The 17,429-nt window shown below is 41.0% G+C and overlaps 1 protein-coding gene across 4 annotated transcripts in view; it reads right to left on the reverse strand.

Moving 5' to 3' along the window:
* Window positions 1-1,643: 1,643 nt before the first annotated feature.
* The window catches only part of SLC45A1 (solute carrier family 45 member 1), a 48,311-nt gene continuing 32,525 nt past the window's right edge, over window positions 1,644-17,429 (reverse strand). Inside the window, exons 6-10 of one of the 4 annotated variants that reach the window (XR_006355748.1) lie at window positions 14,228-14,381; window positions 9,697-9,873; window positions 7,187-7,392; window positions 5,735-5,941; window positions 3,543-3,671 (exon numbers count right to left, since the gene is read on the reverse strand). Coding sequence is in view for 3 of the 4 variants with exons in the window: in XM_043997335.1 (XP_043853270.1) it covers window positions 3,405-3,671; window positions 7,187-7,392; window positions 9,697-9,873; window positions 14,228-14,381 (804 nt within the window). In the remaining variant the exon portion in view is untranslated. Of the gene's footprint in view, window positions 3,672-5,734; window positions 5,942-5,991; window positions 6,018-7,186; window positions 7,393-9,696; window positions 9,874-14,227; window positions 14,382-17,429 lie in introns of all 4 variants that reach the window. The other 3 variants (XM_043997336.1, XM_043997335.1, XM_043997334.1) reach the window with 3 other exon arrangements.

Consider the following 17,429-nt stretch of genomic DNA (forward strand, 5'->3'; position numbering starts at 1 on the left):
CTCTCCACCTCACTCCTGGACTAGCCTTCTGATGGGTCTCCTTCCTTTCTCTCTCCTGTAATCCATCCTTCATTCAGCTTTCAAATTAGTCTTCCTAAAGTGCAAACTGTGTCATCCCACTCTTCAGTCATCTCTAGTGGCTCCCTATCACTCCCAGAATCAAATACAAAACTCTGGCATTCAAAGCCCTTCGCTGCCTCCACCTCTCCTACCTTTTCAATCTTCCTCTTACCCTCTTCTACCTATTCTGCAATCCAGTGACACTGGCCTCCTTGCTGTTCCTCCAACAGAACAGTCCCTCTCTCAACTCCACATATTTTTGCTGACTATCCTCCGCCCCTACTCCCATGCCTGGAATACCCTCCCTCATTATCTCCACCTCCTCATTTCTCTGGCTCCCTTCAAGTCCCACCTAAAATCCTACCTTCTACAAGAATCCTTAATGCTTAATTATACCCCCTTAATGCTGATGCCTTTCCTTTATTTTCTCCAATTTGTCCTGTGTATACCTTGTTTGTACATTTTTTAGTGTTTTCTCTTTCATTATACTGTGAGATCCTTGAGAGCAGAGACTTGTCTTTTTGCCTTTCTTTATATTACTGGTGTTTAGCACAGTGCCTGATTCATAGGGACTTAATAAACACATATTGACTATTAATTGAATGCCCCCCAAATTAGATTAAAAAAATAAATTTGGGGGCAGCTAGGTGGCGCAGTGGATAAAGCACTGGCCCTGGATTCAGGAGTAACTGAGACCAAATCTGGCCTCAGACACTTGACACTTACTAGCTGTGTGATCCTGGGCAAGTCATTTAACCCCCCATTGCCCCGCAAAGAAAAAAAAAATAGATTTGAAAATTCCTTTGTTCAGACAATAACTGGTTTGACCTTAACTCCCAAATTCATTTTAGGAACTTATTTCTCATGCTGATGTTGCTGTCCCCTACAACTCCTGATGGCTTCCCTCATTTGAGTAGTCTGTTTGCAAAGCCTTTCCTCGTGAACATTCCCACCCTAACTCCTTCCTCCTCTATATAAGAACCCAAAAGCACAGTCAACACTTGTCTATGACTCTTCTAGAAGAGGAAAAAGCTTTTGCCTTTTACCACACTATGGCTGGGGTTAGATTATACACTCATAACATCAATAGATAGATTTCCTTAACTAGACCTGTGATTTCATTGGTAAAAGGGAACTCCCATGATGCCAGTGCTAATTAACACTAACTTTGCAATGTAGAGACTTGCTTGGGACATCAAGAAATGACTTGGGGGTGGGAGGGAGTCTCAGAGCTAGAAAATGTCAAAGACAGGACTTGAACTGAAGTCTTCCAGACTCCAAGATGGCGCTCTTCTCTATCCACTGTAATAGGCTGCCTCTCATTTATTCAGTGAATATTGTGATATCTACTTTGTAGACTCGAAATTGGAAAGTGAAGGTGGGAGAACTGTGTACTTAGGTTTGAAAGGAGATCTCAAAAGCCATCTAATCTAAACCCTTCATTTTATAAATTATGAAACTGAGGCCCAAAGACTTAGCCAAAATCACATAGGTACTAAGTGGCAGAACTGGGATTTGAACCCAGTTCCTCTGACTTCAAACCCAACATTCTTTTCATTGAACCATGAATATTTGGAAATAATTTGGCAGGGGACTAGAGATAGATAATATAACCCTAATTATTTTGCTAATCTGATGGACTATATTGTAGTCCTTAGAACTTGACAAGGAGTTCACACATTGGTCTCATCCAACCCCTTCATTTGACAAAACTCAGCCCTTGAGACTTGCCCACAATCAGAGTGGCTGAGCCAGGATTCAAACTTGGGTTCTGTGACTCCAAACCCAACACTCCAGAAGATAATAGGGCATTGGTGTAGGTTTATATTCAGAGTAGTGATTAGATAGGGATCCACAATTACCTTGAGAAGTTTCCCCAAATCAGCCCAATAACTTTTGGTTTATTTTGCCCTGCATAGATTCTTGGATTCTATTTAATTTCAGTCAACAAGGAACTACTATGTGCTAGGCACTGTGCTATTTTCTTATTAGTGGGTCAGGCATAGGGAGACAAGGCTAGCAGCTTTGTTCTAGGGAGAGATATTCTTCTGCATTAGTCCAAGACAGGGCACGTGATTTAATCTATCATATAACCAGATCTACTTTGAAGGGATAGAGTTTATTAGCCCCAATATTGCTTCAGTCCCTGCTGTCATCACTATCACAGTGGTCCAGCCTTTGTTTAGATATGCCAATGGCAATGTAGTTGGCATGTCAGAATTATGAAATTCTAAACTTGGCCAAAAATCTTAAAGACGTTTAAAAAGACGAGTGCCAAGGAGAAACCTTCTCTCAATGCCAACTTTGGTAATATCTCTTCTGAATGGTTTGATCATAACCTTGAAGAGGATACCCTTTCCTATTAAACCAAAAACCCCAATTCTCACCTCTAAGATTGGGCATTTTTTCTTTACCCTGAGACATGTGGAGCTGCCTCTGAGCTAAAATGCAGCCCCTATATCAAAATGTGCCTTGACTCCTCACCCTCCCAACCCCACAACTCCTCTACCTGCTTGGGAGATTCTGAGATTTACATCATGTTGCTTGACTAGAAAGTGCAAGTTTATCTCTCTTACTTCTCTTTGATGGTTCACAAAAATGACAGATGGCAAAGCAAAGATAATGTTATGAAGTGAACACACTGGACCCATGGGTCAGGAAGCCATTCTCGTACCTCTAGCCTTAGTCGAGTTACCTCCCTTTCACTCACCCTCAGCCTCCTCTCTTATAAGATGGAGGACTTGGGTTCTTTGGTCTCTCTGGCTTCTTCCAGTTAAGTGGTCCAATTCTGCTGTACATTTACGTAAGGGATTAAGGATAAAACAAGGCTTTCTGACCAGGAATTATATCTCAAGGGAAATTAGCTAAACTCCTTTGCTTTCTAAAATGAAATTGGACCCCATGCCTCCCAGAATATTTTATAGGAATTAGCTTTATATTGAATGATGAATGCTGGGATCCATGAGTACTCTTCTGTTAGTAAGTCACAGAAAAACAAACAACATTCTTCTTTGAAGTCCACACTCATGGCTTCTTCCACCTCAGGATCAAGAGAGGCATTAGTTCCCCTACTGACCCCTCTAGGATGACCCTTCACCATTAGAAGGAGCAGACTTTTTTTTTTTTAATTTTGTTTTCTTTTTTTCTTTTTTTTTGTTTTTTTTGCTATTATTTATTGTCTTGTCACATATTTACATTCCAATAGGAAATCTTTCCACTTGCACACTTGGTTGAGGAGGCTGGTCAAGGCAATCCAGTCATTTCATTGGTCAGCTCTTAACTAGCCCTTTTTCAAAATAACCCATGTTACAAGCAGTAGTCCCAAAATGGAGGTCCTCACGACGCTAGATGTTCAGCAGAAGTGGCTGGTGTTCCTCTTCTAATTCCTCGCTGGGAGGAATTTCATAAATGACAAAAAGGGAAGAGTACAAACAGCCCACAAAAGACATGAGGCTGGAGAAGTACATTACCCCATTGGCACTGCCTACCACTGAGGTCAATGGTCCCATGATGACAGAGACGAGAATCTGAGCTAAAAAGTACTGACAGCTCAGGAGGGAGATGTCCACCCCCATTCCTCGCTTGGTGCCATCTGCAGTCGACCCTGAAAACTGATTTAAAAGGAAGAAAAATGTGAGTAAAAAAAAAAAAAAATGACTCAAACCAAGCAATGCATAATCCATTGACTAACTCTTAAGCCATAAAACACTTTCTGAAACCACAAGAGAAGAGCATCTAATTCATCTACAAAAATGTTAGGGCCGCCAGGAAGCCCCCACATGACAATTTCAGATTTTCTAATGCCAACCTCAAACAGGAAAATAGTCCAAGAGTTCTATATCTGTCTTCAGAGTGATGACAATACCCCAAAGAATCATGGCCATAAACCAGATAGAGCTCAGAGAAACACAAGCTGCTTGTCTCCTTCCAATCTATGAGACTCTGGGTCCAAGGGATGGTGGCATTCATGAAATAACTAACTAAAAAAAAACAACAACAACCAAGGAGTTTGGGTATCTTGTTTTCCCTTCACTTAAAAAATGGAAACTATCTGTTGGAAGGATATCTGTGAAAGTAAGCTAAGCACCCTCCTTTTTAAAGGAGTCATTCATGCATGTGTAGTATGAATTAATTCAATCAGCTTGCTTTCTCCCTAATGCCTACCAAGCATTTATGACACAAATGAATTGAGCCTTCTGAGAGAGAGGAGGGGAAAGTAATTTTTATAGTGTTTTGGTAAGCCAAGCATGTGTGTGTGTGTGTGTGTCTAGTTATAGAAGAGAGATGGGAAGTAAGGTGGTGAAAAGCTAGCCTGGGGGACCTCGAGAAAGGGCTCCCAAGAGGTAGAAAAATGTCACAAACAACCTTTTTCACCATTGATTCTGTTTCTAGAACAGAAATTCTTAACTTTTTGATGTATCCTGTACCTCCTTGGGCAATCAATCTGATGAAACCTAGGGATCCCTTCTCAGAATAATATTTTTAAATGTATCAGGTGAAATACATAGGATTAAAAAGTTAACCAATTGTACTGAAATAGTTATTTAAAATTTTTTTAAAATAAGTTCACAGTTCTCACTCATTCTTACAAGTTAGAAAAAGTCACATCCTTTTTTCTAAGCCAATTCATCCTCTGCCCCAGGACCTAGAACCTAGCAGAATGGGTGCTATCCCTTTTAGAGTTTATATACATCAGAGGTTCATAGGTTTCACCAGACTGTTAAGGGGTCACGGATATACCAAAAGGTCATGAATCTCTGGATTTAATAGATTTTTGTGGTGTGGCTGAGGGAGTCAATCACCATTTATCAACTTGTTTTATTGGGGAAATGTGATTCAAGTTTCAAATGAAGTTTCTGAACACATCTTATTGGTAAATTAGAGACTGTTTGCAAATCTCTTTCTATTTCATCTTCTCTAATGACAGGCACCAACGGCCTTGTTGTCATATGACAAGTGTTGCTGAATTCACCTGCTAAAGAAGCAGTTTACCCTTAATCATGTGCCAACATCAGCCCCAGAAGCTGGCCTAGCCGAGAGCTGTTTGTATGTAGCAGAAACCTTCGCTAATAGCTGAAATGTATTTACAAAAGGTTTACAGGTTTACAAAAGACTTTACCTATATTATTTCATACAACAGCCAGTTTTCTCTACATCATTTTAATATAACACATGCATAAGATTAAGGATACATGTCAGAGCAGCACTGAATCTCTGCCTCAGAGGGGCAGGATAACAGTAACCTCTTAGGCTAGGAATGGCTGCCAGAGGGTGAGGCAGCCAAAACCAGAAGCCTCCACTGCTCCTGGAGCCACTGTGGAATCTAGAAACCAAACTGTCCTTGGACTTGAGTTCTATCAAAGATATATTCTTGCCCCATTCCTTTTGGTGAGCAGGGTCAAGAGAATAACATCCTATGTGAGCAAAATAGCTACTGCTTCCCTTGGGGAGATAGTGGGAAGACTTGCTATGTGTTTCTAGAAAACTTAATGTCATTAATAGAAGAATCTAAGCTGATGGTTCTGTCCTGACCTCTGAAAGTAGGAGCTAACAACCTCTCCTGGAAGCACACAAGCCTGCACAGCCCATCTGAAACTGCCCTTTTGTCTGCTAAGCGTTGGGCACATCCATCTAATTCCAGTGGTTAAGGTGATCGGGACTTCTGGGTACTCACATTAATTAAAACTACAAGGGAGAGAGTCACAACTACTCTGTGTGCCGGAGTCTCTTGAAGACAGCCATGTTCCTTTAACAGGAGGGGGGGGCTGCAGTGTCACCTGGGCTAGGGGCAATGCTCAGGAGGAGGTCAGCGCCCCTCGCATGACCCGGCTCTCTCGGGAAGAAAGTGCTTGGATGTTGCCAACATAGGATTGTGACCTCACTGAAGAAATCAAGCCAGAAGAGCAGGGTGATTAAAATGGGTTCACTTACACATTCTAGCAGCCGTTACACACAGCCTGGTAAAAAAAAGAAAGGCACCACTATTGGGCTTGTTTCTAGAGTTAGTGTTTAACCTGCCCGCTTTTTGCCTGGGACTACCAAGAGTGAATCTCATAGCAAAAAGGGGGAACTTTTTCTCATTGTGCTGAAGCCTGAGCAACAACAGAGCATCCTCATCTTCCATAGAGTGACATGTACAATATATTCAGGTATGCCCTGGGGAGTATCTCTTGCTTTCTTTCTCTGTAGTATGGATGACTGCCATACTTGAGTATTTGGAAAGGCCTCCATTGTAACATAAGTAATGTGGCATATTGGAATGGAATCTGCCTACTTGGCACTGAACCCTGTTTCCCAATATTATAGAGGTGACCCATCTGCTCACTGCCAAGCCAGGACTTCTAAGCAAGAGAATCTGAGCCCCAGTCCAGGTTGATGCAGTTGGCAACATCAAATTGTTCCACAGAAAAGGATGCTTCAGGCTCCTACATATAGGTAATTATGGATAGGGAGCAACCTAGAGGAGAAAGAGGAAGGAAGGGAGGAAGAGATGGAGAGGAAGGAAGGAAAGAAGGAAGAGATGGAAGAAGGAAGGAAAGAAAGAAAGAAAGAGAAAGAATGAAAGAAAAAGAAAGAAAGAAAGGAAGGAAGAGATGGGGAGGAAGGAAGGAAGGAAAGAAAGGAGGGAAGGAGGAAGGAAGGAAGGAAGAGATGGGGAGGAAGGAAGGAAGGGGATTTACTTTTCTTCCAACCCCACTCAAACATAGGATCAAACGCACTGAGTCTGGCAAAGGAACTGGAGATAATAGCTAGAGAAGGAAAGGGAAAGGAGAAACTGATTTAGTGGCATCTTTCCTAGAAAGGTTGTATGGTGTAATAATAATAATACTTACTGTTCATATAGCACTTTAAGGTACACAAAGTACTTTATGTATGTTATTTCACTTGGTGTGGTAGGTAAAGTGCTGTACTTGAAGTCAGGAAGGAAAACTTGGGTTCAAGTCCTGCTTCTAATACTTGCTATACAAATAAGGTCATTCTTTAACCCCCCTCTGAGCCCCAGTAAGCCCTCTATGCATTCTGACTCCTACAAGGTCGGAAAATTGAAATTGGCCTGAGTAAAACTGTTTCCACTTTAAGCTTTTTTCATGACTATGAAGGGGATTGGGGTGGGGGCACCACCTACCTTTTTACTCTGGTAGTAATCACACAACAGAGAATAGGGGAGGGTGCAGAGGGTAGAAAATAATATCCCATATGTTATGCATAGTGATAAAACCACATAGATATTCCTGGAGAGTGTAGCAAGACCTGTCCCCAATCCAAAGGCAAGATAGGCAATGAAATACAGGGTGCGAATGCTGAAGTATTCTTCTAGCTTTTCTAGCATTGCTACAAAACAGAGAAAGATAGTGAGCCATCACAGAGATCACAAACATAAGATACCCTCCACAGCCTGGCTCCCACTTACCTTTCCTAGGCTATTTCACATTATTCCCTTTCACTTTGACTCTGTATCAGTCAAACTAGCCAACTACTCCTTGTACGTGATATCTCATCTCCTACCTTTACGCATTTGCACAGGCATTTTCATGTACCTGGGACATATTCTCTTCTCATCTCTGCTTCTTGTTAATCCCTAGCTTCCTTCAAAGCATAGCTTAACTAATACTTCCTATACAAGGCCTTTAATGTCCATCCCCCCTTGAAATGACCTTGCATATCACATATTCATAAATTTATAAATCCCTTCCTTCCTTCCTTCCTTCCTTCCTTCCTTCCTTCCTTCCTTCCTTCCTTGTAGAAGCGGGGTGGATGGGGCAATGAGGGTTAAGTGACTTGCCAGGGTCACAAAGCAAGTAAATGTCAAGTGTCAGGCCAGATTTGAACTCAGGTCCTCCTGAATCCAGGACCAGTGCTCTATCCACTGCACCACCTAGCTGCCCCCACCTTCCTTCCTTCCTTCCTTTCTTCACATCTCTTCCTTCCTCCCTTCCCATCTCTTCCTTCCTCCCTATCTCTTCCTTCCTTGAGGGCAGAAGAGTTACTTTTTTTTTCTTTTATCTTCCCAGATATGATATGATATGATGCCTGGATCATACATATTAAGTTCTTAATAAATGCTTGTTAGATTGAATTAAAGCATTAAATGGTCCACCTTACCCAGTGTGGGTAGCATTTTTTTTAAAGACTTTCTCTAAAGAATCAGCTGCCACAGTCCCGCTCCCTATTGATACCTCAGCTGATCAAGGTTTGGTGCTGGGAGTCACAGAAAGAAATCCACTCGATATTAAGGGTGGCTCTCCACTCAGTTGGTGCTGGCAGTGTGGAAATGTTAGAATGGAGGGTCCTCGGTGGCGAAATGTTATTTTGGGGTTTCAGTATTAAAAGAACCACTTATATCTTTACCATAAACTTTACCACTGCCTTCCAGAGGTCCTGTGCCTTCTCCATTTGTAAAAATGAGGACACCCCCATCTAACACAGGTAGTAATGGGGTCACCCATTTTATACTATGGGAACTTCTCGTGTACCCTTATAACCAACTTTAAATTCATTTTTCATCTTGTCTTGATGAGAATCCTCACCAGCACTTTTGCGTGCAGGATGCAAACATTAGATTTTATAAAATTTTATTAGTTTTTTAAAAAAATTTATACATTTTCTCCACCTACAAAGAAACTTTGAAGACAGCTTCCACCTCCATCTATTTATGCTGTCAGTGTTTGATTGTGTTACCTAGTAAGAGAATTTTCAGAAGAAGTTGTGTCTCCTCCAAATGGTCTGGAACATTTAATAAAAGGCACAGATATAACTACTATGAAAGCATCCCAGTGCCCAACTAAATGTTATACAAAATTTCAAAGATGTCTGGGAGCCTAGCATTTTTGGAGGCAGCTAAGTGGGGTAGTGGATCGGAGCACCGGTGCTGGAGTCAGAAAGACCTGAATTCAAATCCAGCCCCAGACACTTTCTAGCTATATGACCTTGGGCAAGTCTAAATGACTTGTCTGCCCCATTTTATAAAGAAGGAATAATAATAGCACCTAATTCCCAGGATTGTGAAGATAAAATGAGATAATATTTGCCAAGCACTTTGCAAACCTTGAAGCTCTCTATAAATGTTAGCTATCATTACTTCCTCTGAACAGATATCTAGATATTTCTAAAACTACCAATCTATATGACAATCTATCTATTGATATGCCATGCTTATTTTGCCTCCAGTTTTGCATTTCAAGCCCTTTAGAATACAGCTCTAACCCATGTTTCTTGACTGATGACTTGTCCTCCAACATGGCATTCCCATCAAACTGACAGTACTTGCTTCAGTTGATTTTCCATCTACCATTGTCATTCCTCTGCATAATCTGGCTCTCATACCTAGAATACTTTACCTCCTCTTGGGACTCCCTAGCTCCCTTCCAGGCCCAAGTTCAATACCCATAAGAGGTCTTTCCTGATCCCCTCCCCTCCCCTCCCCTCCCCCAAAGTTATTAGGGTCCCACCCCACCCCCAAATGACTTTGCATATTTGTTTACTGACTTATCTGTGTATGTGTTTTCCCCAGGAGAATGCAAGCACCTTGAGGGCAAGGTATACTTCACTCTTGCTTTGGGTCTCCCCAGAACCCAGCACCTGGACCATAGCAGGCAACAACAAACACTGGTTAGGTCACATGGTTGAATTAAATACCTGAATAAAATGCTGCACTGAATGCGTAGATGCACATCCCCCAGCACCCCATGGTGACTCCAGCATTATATTTCTGATAATCTTCTGAAGTGTGAGGAGCTTTGGGGTTTCCTTGGAAGACCACCTCACCCATAAAGTCTGTGTAGAAAAGCAGCATGCCCTCAAATGAGAGCCACCCTACAAGAAAAGACAGAAATGGAAAGTTTCTAATAAAGCAACTCTACTTTCTTATCCTTATAAGCTTAGGTGACTCAATAGATAGAATGCTGGGACTGGAATCAGGAAGACTGAATTCAAATCTGGCCTCAGACACTAGTTGTGTCTGATCAAGTCACTTAACCTCTGTTTGTCTCAGTTTCCTCAACTGTAAGATAACAGTACCTTCCTTCTGGTATTATTGTGGGCACCAAATGAAATCATATTTTAGAGTGCTTAGCATGATGCCTGGCACATAGTAGGCCATATATGAATGCTTATTCCTTTCCCTTCCCCACAATCTCACACAGAGAGGGGCTTCTATCACTACTTGTGTATTATTAATTGTATAGTACTGCCCCTTCCTCACCCCCTCTTTATCTAATACCATCATTTCAGAACATGTAAATGGTGAAAGTTCGTGAGGATCTGTGAATGAAGTAGAGGTGTTTATCCAAAAGAAGAAAAGAGAAGAGGGCAGAAACCACTGTCTCAAGTACTTGAAAAGCTGTCCCAAAGAAGAGGGATTCAACAAAATGTGTAATTACTGACATAAGATATTGTTTTGCAAATTTTTCTATTTCCTTTTATTCAATTTTATTATGCCATTCCTGTTGGAACCTTTGGCTAACTGAAACCTGCCTCCTGTTAATATTAACCTCACCTGACTGAAAATCTGACTGATAATATTAAAGGAAGACTTTTAGACATTCCTGAGATAAGAAGCCAAAAGGGAGTTTGAACTTCTCAAAGTGATTTATATAACTATTTGTGGAAGGATTCTCCTGGCTCCACCTTTGGTTACTTTTGTAACATGTAAATCTTCTCTCAATTAGTCCATCAAGAACTCTCTAAATCTAGTTTAAATGGGTAACCTGATTTAGAGTATCTTTAATCAGATCTATTTCCTTAGGAGATAAATGAGATTATGATTCTGTTTAACTAAATCTTTTCAACTTTATGGTCTAAGATGATGTTTTAAATTTATATATATATCAAAATTAATTCTTGCTTTGTTGTAATTTTTGTCTATAAAAAGCCTTGTTAGAATCCTAATCTTGGGTTAGGGTTATTTTTCTACCCCTTGAACTTGTGCTTAAGCATATAAACCTAGGTTTTCACATGTATAATTTCTGCATTGTGATAGGTTTATTTGGAAACAGTAACCTACCACATGAACTTGAAGGGAGGTTTTTCTCCTTTAATGAAATGTCCATATAAACATATATATGTATGTATACATTCTTCTGAATGTATGTGTGTATATATATATATATATATATATATATACACACACACACACATACATATTTGTTCAGCTATTTATTTATTTGCATATTTATTTATCTATTTATCTTTTCACCCCAGACGGAGATATTTGGGCTGGGAAAGAGAAGACATGTCTTCCATTGGAGAAATTAAAATAACATAGACAGAGTTGGAAGGGATCATAGAAGTCATCAAGTCTATCAAGTTATTTTACACATGAGGAAACTGAGGTTCAGAAAGATTATGTGTTTTGCCTGAGGAAAGGAGGGGGATTGGTGGAGGGATGTGATAGTTGTCTTTAAGCATATGAAGAGGGGCAGCTAGGTGAAGCAGTGGAAAGAGTACTGGCCCTGGATTCAGGAAGACCTGAGTTCAAATCCGGCCTCAGACACTTGACACTTACTAGCTGTTGCAACAACTGGAATGACGCCACCTGCTGGAGATTTACTGTAGAAAAGCTCCACCATGAGGAGAGGGCCTCTGAGGGCAGGACCATGTGGTTTTCTTTGGTGTCAGGAAGCAATGTTGACTTGTGGGAGGAGGAAGGGGGAGGCTGGCTCACTGGCTCACTCTTTCCTGAGGACTCTGGTGGAGAAGGGAGCTACAAATGTGCTCTCCCTTTAATAGAGATGAATCTAGGCCTTTTACCAAATTCTTATTCTCCTTAATAAATGCTTAAAAGTCTAACTCTTGCTAAAGCTTATAATTTATTGGCGACCACTCATTAGATATTTTAGACAGTATAGCTAGAATTTTAGCCCTTACACTGTGAGACCCTGGGCAAGTCACTTAACCCCAATTGCCTCACCCAAACAAAACAAAACAAAACAAAAAAGCATATGAAGTACATTCAAATGAGATAATATTTGTAAAAAGCACTTAGCCCAGTGCATGGCACATAGTAGGCTATATATAAAAGCTTATTCCCTTCCCAGTCAAATGAAACATTTTGCTTTGCCTCAGAGGAAACAATGGGTAGAAACAAAACATGAGCAAACTTTTGGGCTTGATGGCAGGGGGAAAAAAGGACAAACAAACTTCACAACAGTGAAAGAGCTTGGGGGCAGCTAGGTGGCACAGTGGATAGAGCACCAGCCCTAGAGTCAGGAGTACCTGAGTTCAAATCCGGCCTCAGACACTTGACACTTACTAGCTGTGTGACCCTGGGCAAGTCACTTAACCCCCATTGCCCCACCAAAAAAAAAACCCCCCAAAACAATGAAAGAGCTAACAGAAAGGGGAATGAGCTGCCCTGAAAAGGTAGAAGGGTTCAGCTCTCTGAAAGTTTTTATGCAAAGGCTATATGATCACTTGTTTAGGATGATGCAGACAAGGTTGTGTGACTTTTGATAGCCTTTCCAACTCTAAGATTCTGGCATCCTTTTTTTGGGGGGGGGGGGTAAGTGACTTGCCCAGGGTCACACAGCTAGTAAGTGTCAAGTGTCTAAGGCTGGATTTGAACTCAGGTCCTCCTGAATCCAGGACCAGTGCTTTATCCACTGCGACACCTAGCTGCCCACTTGGGATTCTTAAAAATATTCAAATGCCAGCAACTGATGATGCTTCAGTGGATAGTGCATCAGGACTAGACTCAGGAAAAGAGGGTTCAAATCCAGCTTCAGACATTTACTAGCTAGGTGTGGGCAAGTCATTTCACCTTTGTCTCAGTTTCCTCAACTACACAAAAAAAAAATACAGATAATAGCTCCTGCCTCATAGGGGTTGTTGTGAGGACCAAATAAGATAACATATGTAAAGCTCTTTTCACCCCTTACAAGGCTATATAAATGTGAGCTATTATTAATTTATTTACCATATATGTAGTAAGCATCAGAGGGGTAATGAGAACTATTGGTATTTAACTGACTATTTTAATCCTTAAGAGGTGAAAACATCCATTCACAGAACTTTTTATCTTGAATGTCTTGGGTACCTGCTTGTCATGACCATACCATGTCACAAACTAAAGCTGAAGCTCCCTTGCCCATCTATAATTGCTTGATATTGAGTTGGCCAAAAGCAAAATTGAAAAATAAACAATTTCTCATTGACTTTTTTTTTTAAGTGAGGCAATTGGGGTTAAGTGACTTGCCCAGGGTCACACAGCTAGTAAGTGTTAAGTGTCTGAGGCCGGATTTGAACTCAGGTACTCCTGACTCCAGTGTTGGTGCTCTATCCACTACACCACCTAGCTGCCCCTCTCATTGACTCTTGCATGTTCTACTAATCAATTTAGGAATAAGTACTTCCCTCTTAGGGACTTAAATGGGGCAGGGCAACCTGGAAATGGAGTTGTATTCATTTCATACTCACCTTCCTTTTTCCCATAATTTTGTCAGTCAACAATGACCCTGTACCAAAGTTTCAGCTAGCTACTATGACAAATTAATACCAATAATAGCTAGTATATATATATATATATATATATATATATATATATATATATATATATATATATACTGTTTAAGGTTTGCAAAGTGCTTTAAATATCATTACATATATCATTTGTTCTTCACAACACTGGGAAGTAAGTATTGTTATTGTTGTCATTTCATAGATAAACTAAGGCAAGCAGAGGTTAAGTGACTTTTTCAAGGTCACATAGCTAGTTAGTGACTGAGGCAGAATTGGTATTCAGGTCTTCCTCACCCCAAGTCCAGTACTCCATCCACACTATGCCCATTCATGGCCTAAAATTAATTAAAGGAAACCTTTTAGAGACTATGCCTTAAGAATGCTATATTCAAAATCAGAGAACTTGGATTCAAATCCCAACTCTGCTATTGGCTACTTGTGTACCCCTGAGCAAGTCATTTGATTTCTCAGAGTCTCGCATTCCTCATCTGTCAAATGAGATTGGGCCACATGGCCTCTGACGTCCTTCCAGTTCTAGATCTATGAATGAATGACTTCTGAAGTCTCTTCCAGATCTAAATCCCAAGAACTCAAAAAAGTAACTTTAATGGTAGGACTTTTCCATGGGAGAGATTTGGGGGCTGCCTTGAACTTCATTTTTGTTGTCAGGACTTTCCCTTTCTTCCTTAGCCATGATGTTGCTAGCACTCACCCAGGAAGTGGTTGATACAGAGATTTCTAAGGGCTTTCGGCATATGGCAGATGGTAGAACAGAGACGTCGCATGGAAAGTGACTGCTCAGAGACCTCCCCAGAGCCATTCAATTCACTCTCATATTTGACACCATTGAGTAAAATATTAGCAACCTGTAAAGAAGGATAAAAGCACAAAAATCAAGCTGACAGCAAGACTGTCAATCATCACAGTAAAAGGATTGACTCATTCAAAGTAAATTGGGAGAAAATGGAGAACTACACTAGAGTCAGAAGACTGGGCAGAGTACAGGGAGTCCCTGTTCCCAGGGAGGCTGGTAGATCACTTGAGCTTGAGAGCTCTGAGCTCTAGCAGGAACAAAGGTGGGGGCATGGGGAGAACCAGGCTCCCTGAGGGGTGAATTAGTGCAGGTCAGAAAGAGAACAGGTCAAAGCTGCCATGCTGTGTGAGGGAGTTGTACAGTATACTCTAATCCTATGGACTCACTGCTTACAGTTTCAGAGATTTGGAGCTAAAAGGGACTGATGATGAGAAAATGGAAGCCAAGTGATGGGTTACAGTGCCCCCTAGCTGCTGGTCCAATACTTCTTTGCTAATTAGAAAATTACAAAGATTTAGGATGGAAGGATTTAGACTTGGGAGGGAACCCAATGTCCAGCTAGTAAACCCCATCATTTTAAAGATGAGGAAAGAGAGACCTAGAGAGGAGGAGTAAACTATTCAAACTATTCAAAGTCACACAAGTTTATAAATAGGAGAATCAGAATTTGAACCCCAGGTACTCCGATTAAGTGACCTTAGTGAATGCTCAAGCATTACAGAGAATCAAGTGGGAGAGACATTTTAAGTAATTACAATAGTGAAGAGACTGGAATCTATGCCGTATAAAGATCAGTTGAAGAAACTAGGGATGTTAAGCCTTGAAGGGAGTAGTAGGGAAGAACTGCCAGGTTCGCTCGCTTCAATGTGTCTGACTCTTCATGACTTCATTTGGGGCTTTCTTGGCAAAGATACTTGAGTGATTTGCCATTTCCTTCTTTATCTCATTTTTCAGATGAAGAAACTGAAGTAAACAGGGTTAAGTGACTTGCCCAGGGTCTTCCTGACTCCAGGTCTGGTACTCTACTGCACCACCTAGCTGGCTTTAAAAACTTAGAATGTTGTCACAGGAAAGGGATTAGACTTGTTCCGTTTAGATTCTGAAGATAGAATTAGGTGCCCTAATTGGGGGTGGGGGGAAATTGCAAAGAGAGCGATTTAGGTTTTTGTTACAAGGAAAAAAACTGCCTTCCAATTGGGGCTACCTAAAAGTAGAATCAGCTACTTTGGGAGGTGGTGGGTTCCCCTCACTGGAAGGCTCCAAGCAGAGGTTGGAAAGCCTCTTGGTGGGGAAGTGGCAGAGAGACTCTTTTTACAGGTAACGGTGTCCACAGAGGTTCCTTCCAAGTCTGAAGTTTTGTGACTCTGTAAGATGACAGTGGTGGTGGGGATGATGACAATGACGATAACAACAACATGGCTAACATATATATGGCATTTTATATGCACCAGGAGAGTCGCTAAGTGCTTTGCAAATATCTCATTTAGGCTTCAAAACAACCCTGGGATTTAGGTGCTTTTTAAAAAATCCCCATTTTACAGATGAGGAAACTGAGGTAAAGGAGTTAAGTGACTTGGCCAGGGTCACACCGCTAATAAGGTCTGAGGCCAGATTTGAACTTGGGTCTTAAATCAGGAGCATAGTCATGCTACTTAAGAGAACACTTCAGAAGATTGGGGAGGGGGGGGGTTACCAATTTAGAACTGTAAGAGAAATTAGAGGTCATCTAATCCAAAACTTCTTAAATTATGGGTCGTGACCCCATATGGGGTCAAGTAACTGAATGTGGGGGTTGCAAAAAATTTGACCACAGGGAAAAGGTTACATTTACCTATATATACCTATATACCCAGGGTCACAAAAACAAATTTCTTGAGCAAAAGGGGATTGTGAGTAGAAAATGTTTAAGAAGCCCTGATCTAATCTAGTCCAACCTCTTTATTTTATAAAGGACAAAACCAGAAAGATAAAGTGATGTCTGGGTTTGTACTTGTAGTTAGGGGCAGAGATGATTTTCAGAACCAGGTCCTCTGACCATAAAAGACAATACTCTAATCCACAATGAAACACTCAGTGATTACATTTCAAATTGCCACCCAGGTACAAAGTTCAGAATATCTCCTTTTGGGCCTTTGTTTCACCATCACACTTCGTGTGCAAGAGTTTATCAGTTGCTGTAGGGTTACTGAATACAGCAACATGATCTTTTTTTTTTTTTTTTGGTACTTAACATCCCTGAATGTCAAAATTCATATGGAAACCATTGTTTCACATGATCCTTCCCCCCTTCACAATGGCTCTCTTGGCTATTCCCAGTACTCAACATTCTACCTCCTACCTCTTGACCTTTGCTTAGGATGTCTCCTCCCATGCTTGGGACACTCTCCTTCTTCTTGCAACCCCTAGCTCTTTTCAAGCCTCATCTCCTACATGGGGGCTTCCTGTGGAATCCACAGATTACTGGTGCTCCCCCCACTCCCCCGCTTTCCCTTAAATTACTTTGTTTTTATTTAGCCATGCAAGTCAGCTCCTTGAGGGTGAAAATTTGTCGACTATGAGGTATAGTAGACAAAGTTCCAAGACTGAAAGTTAGAGGACCTCGGTTCAGATTCTGATTTGGCCACTTACTACCTGTTGACACTTGGACAAGTCACTTAACAGCTTTGGGTCTGTTTCCTCATCCGCACATTATGTAGGTTGGACTTGATGATGTCTTAGGTTCCTTCTAGCTCTAGTCCTGTTATCCTAAAATATCTTCCACCTCTGAAACCATGACTTTCATTTTTGTTTTGGGGCTAGTAAGTGCTTTACACACTGGAGGCAATTAATAAATGCTTACTCAATTGACTTGGATTGAATCAACTTCACCCTTCACCTGCATCAATGTTCTAACCCTACCCTATAAATAGTAAAATTTGGCTTCTTTGGGTACTTGTTCAACCCAGGATTTTTTGGAAAGACTTACATGAACTGATGCATAGTGAAGTGAACAGAACCAGGAGAACATTGTACACAGTAACAGCAATATTTTTCCATGAAGTACTGTGAATGACTTAGCTATTCTCAGCAATACAATGATCAAAGACAATCCCAAAAGACT

The sequence above is a fragment of the Dromiciops gliroides genome, chromosome 3 (assembly GCF_019393635.1).
Source record: "Dromiciops gliroides isolate mDroGli1 chromosome 3, mDroGli1.pri, whole genome shotgun sequence".
NCBI lineage: Eukaryota > Metazoa > Chordata > Mammalia > Microbiotheria > Microbiotheriidae > Dromiciops > Dromiciops gliroides.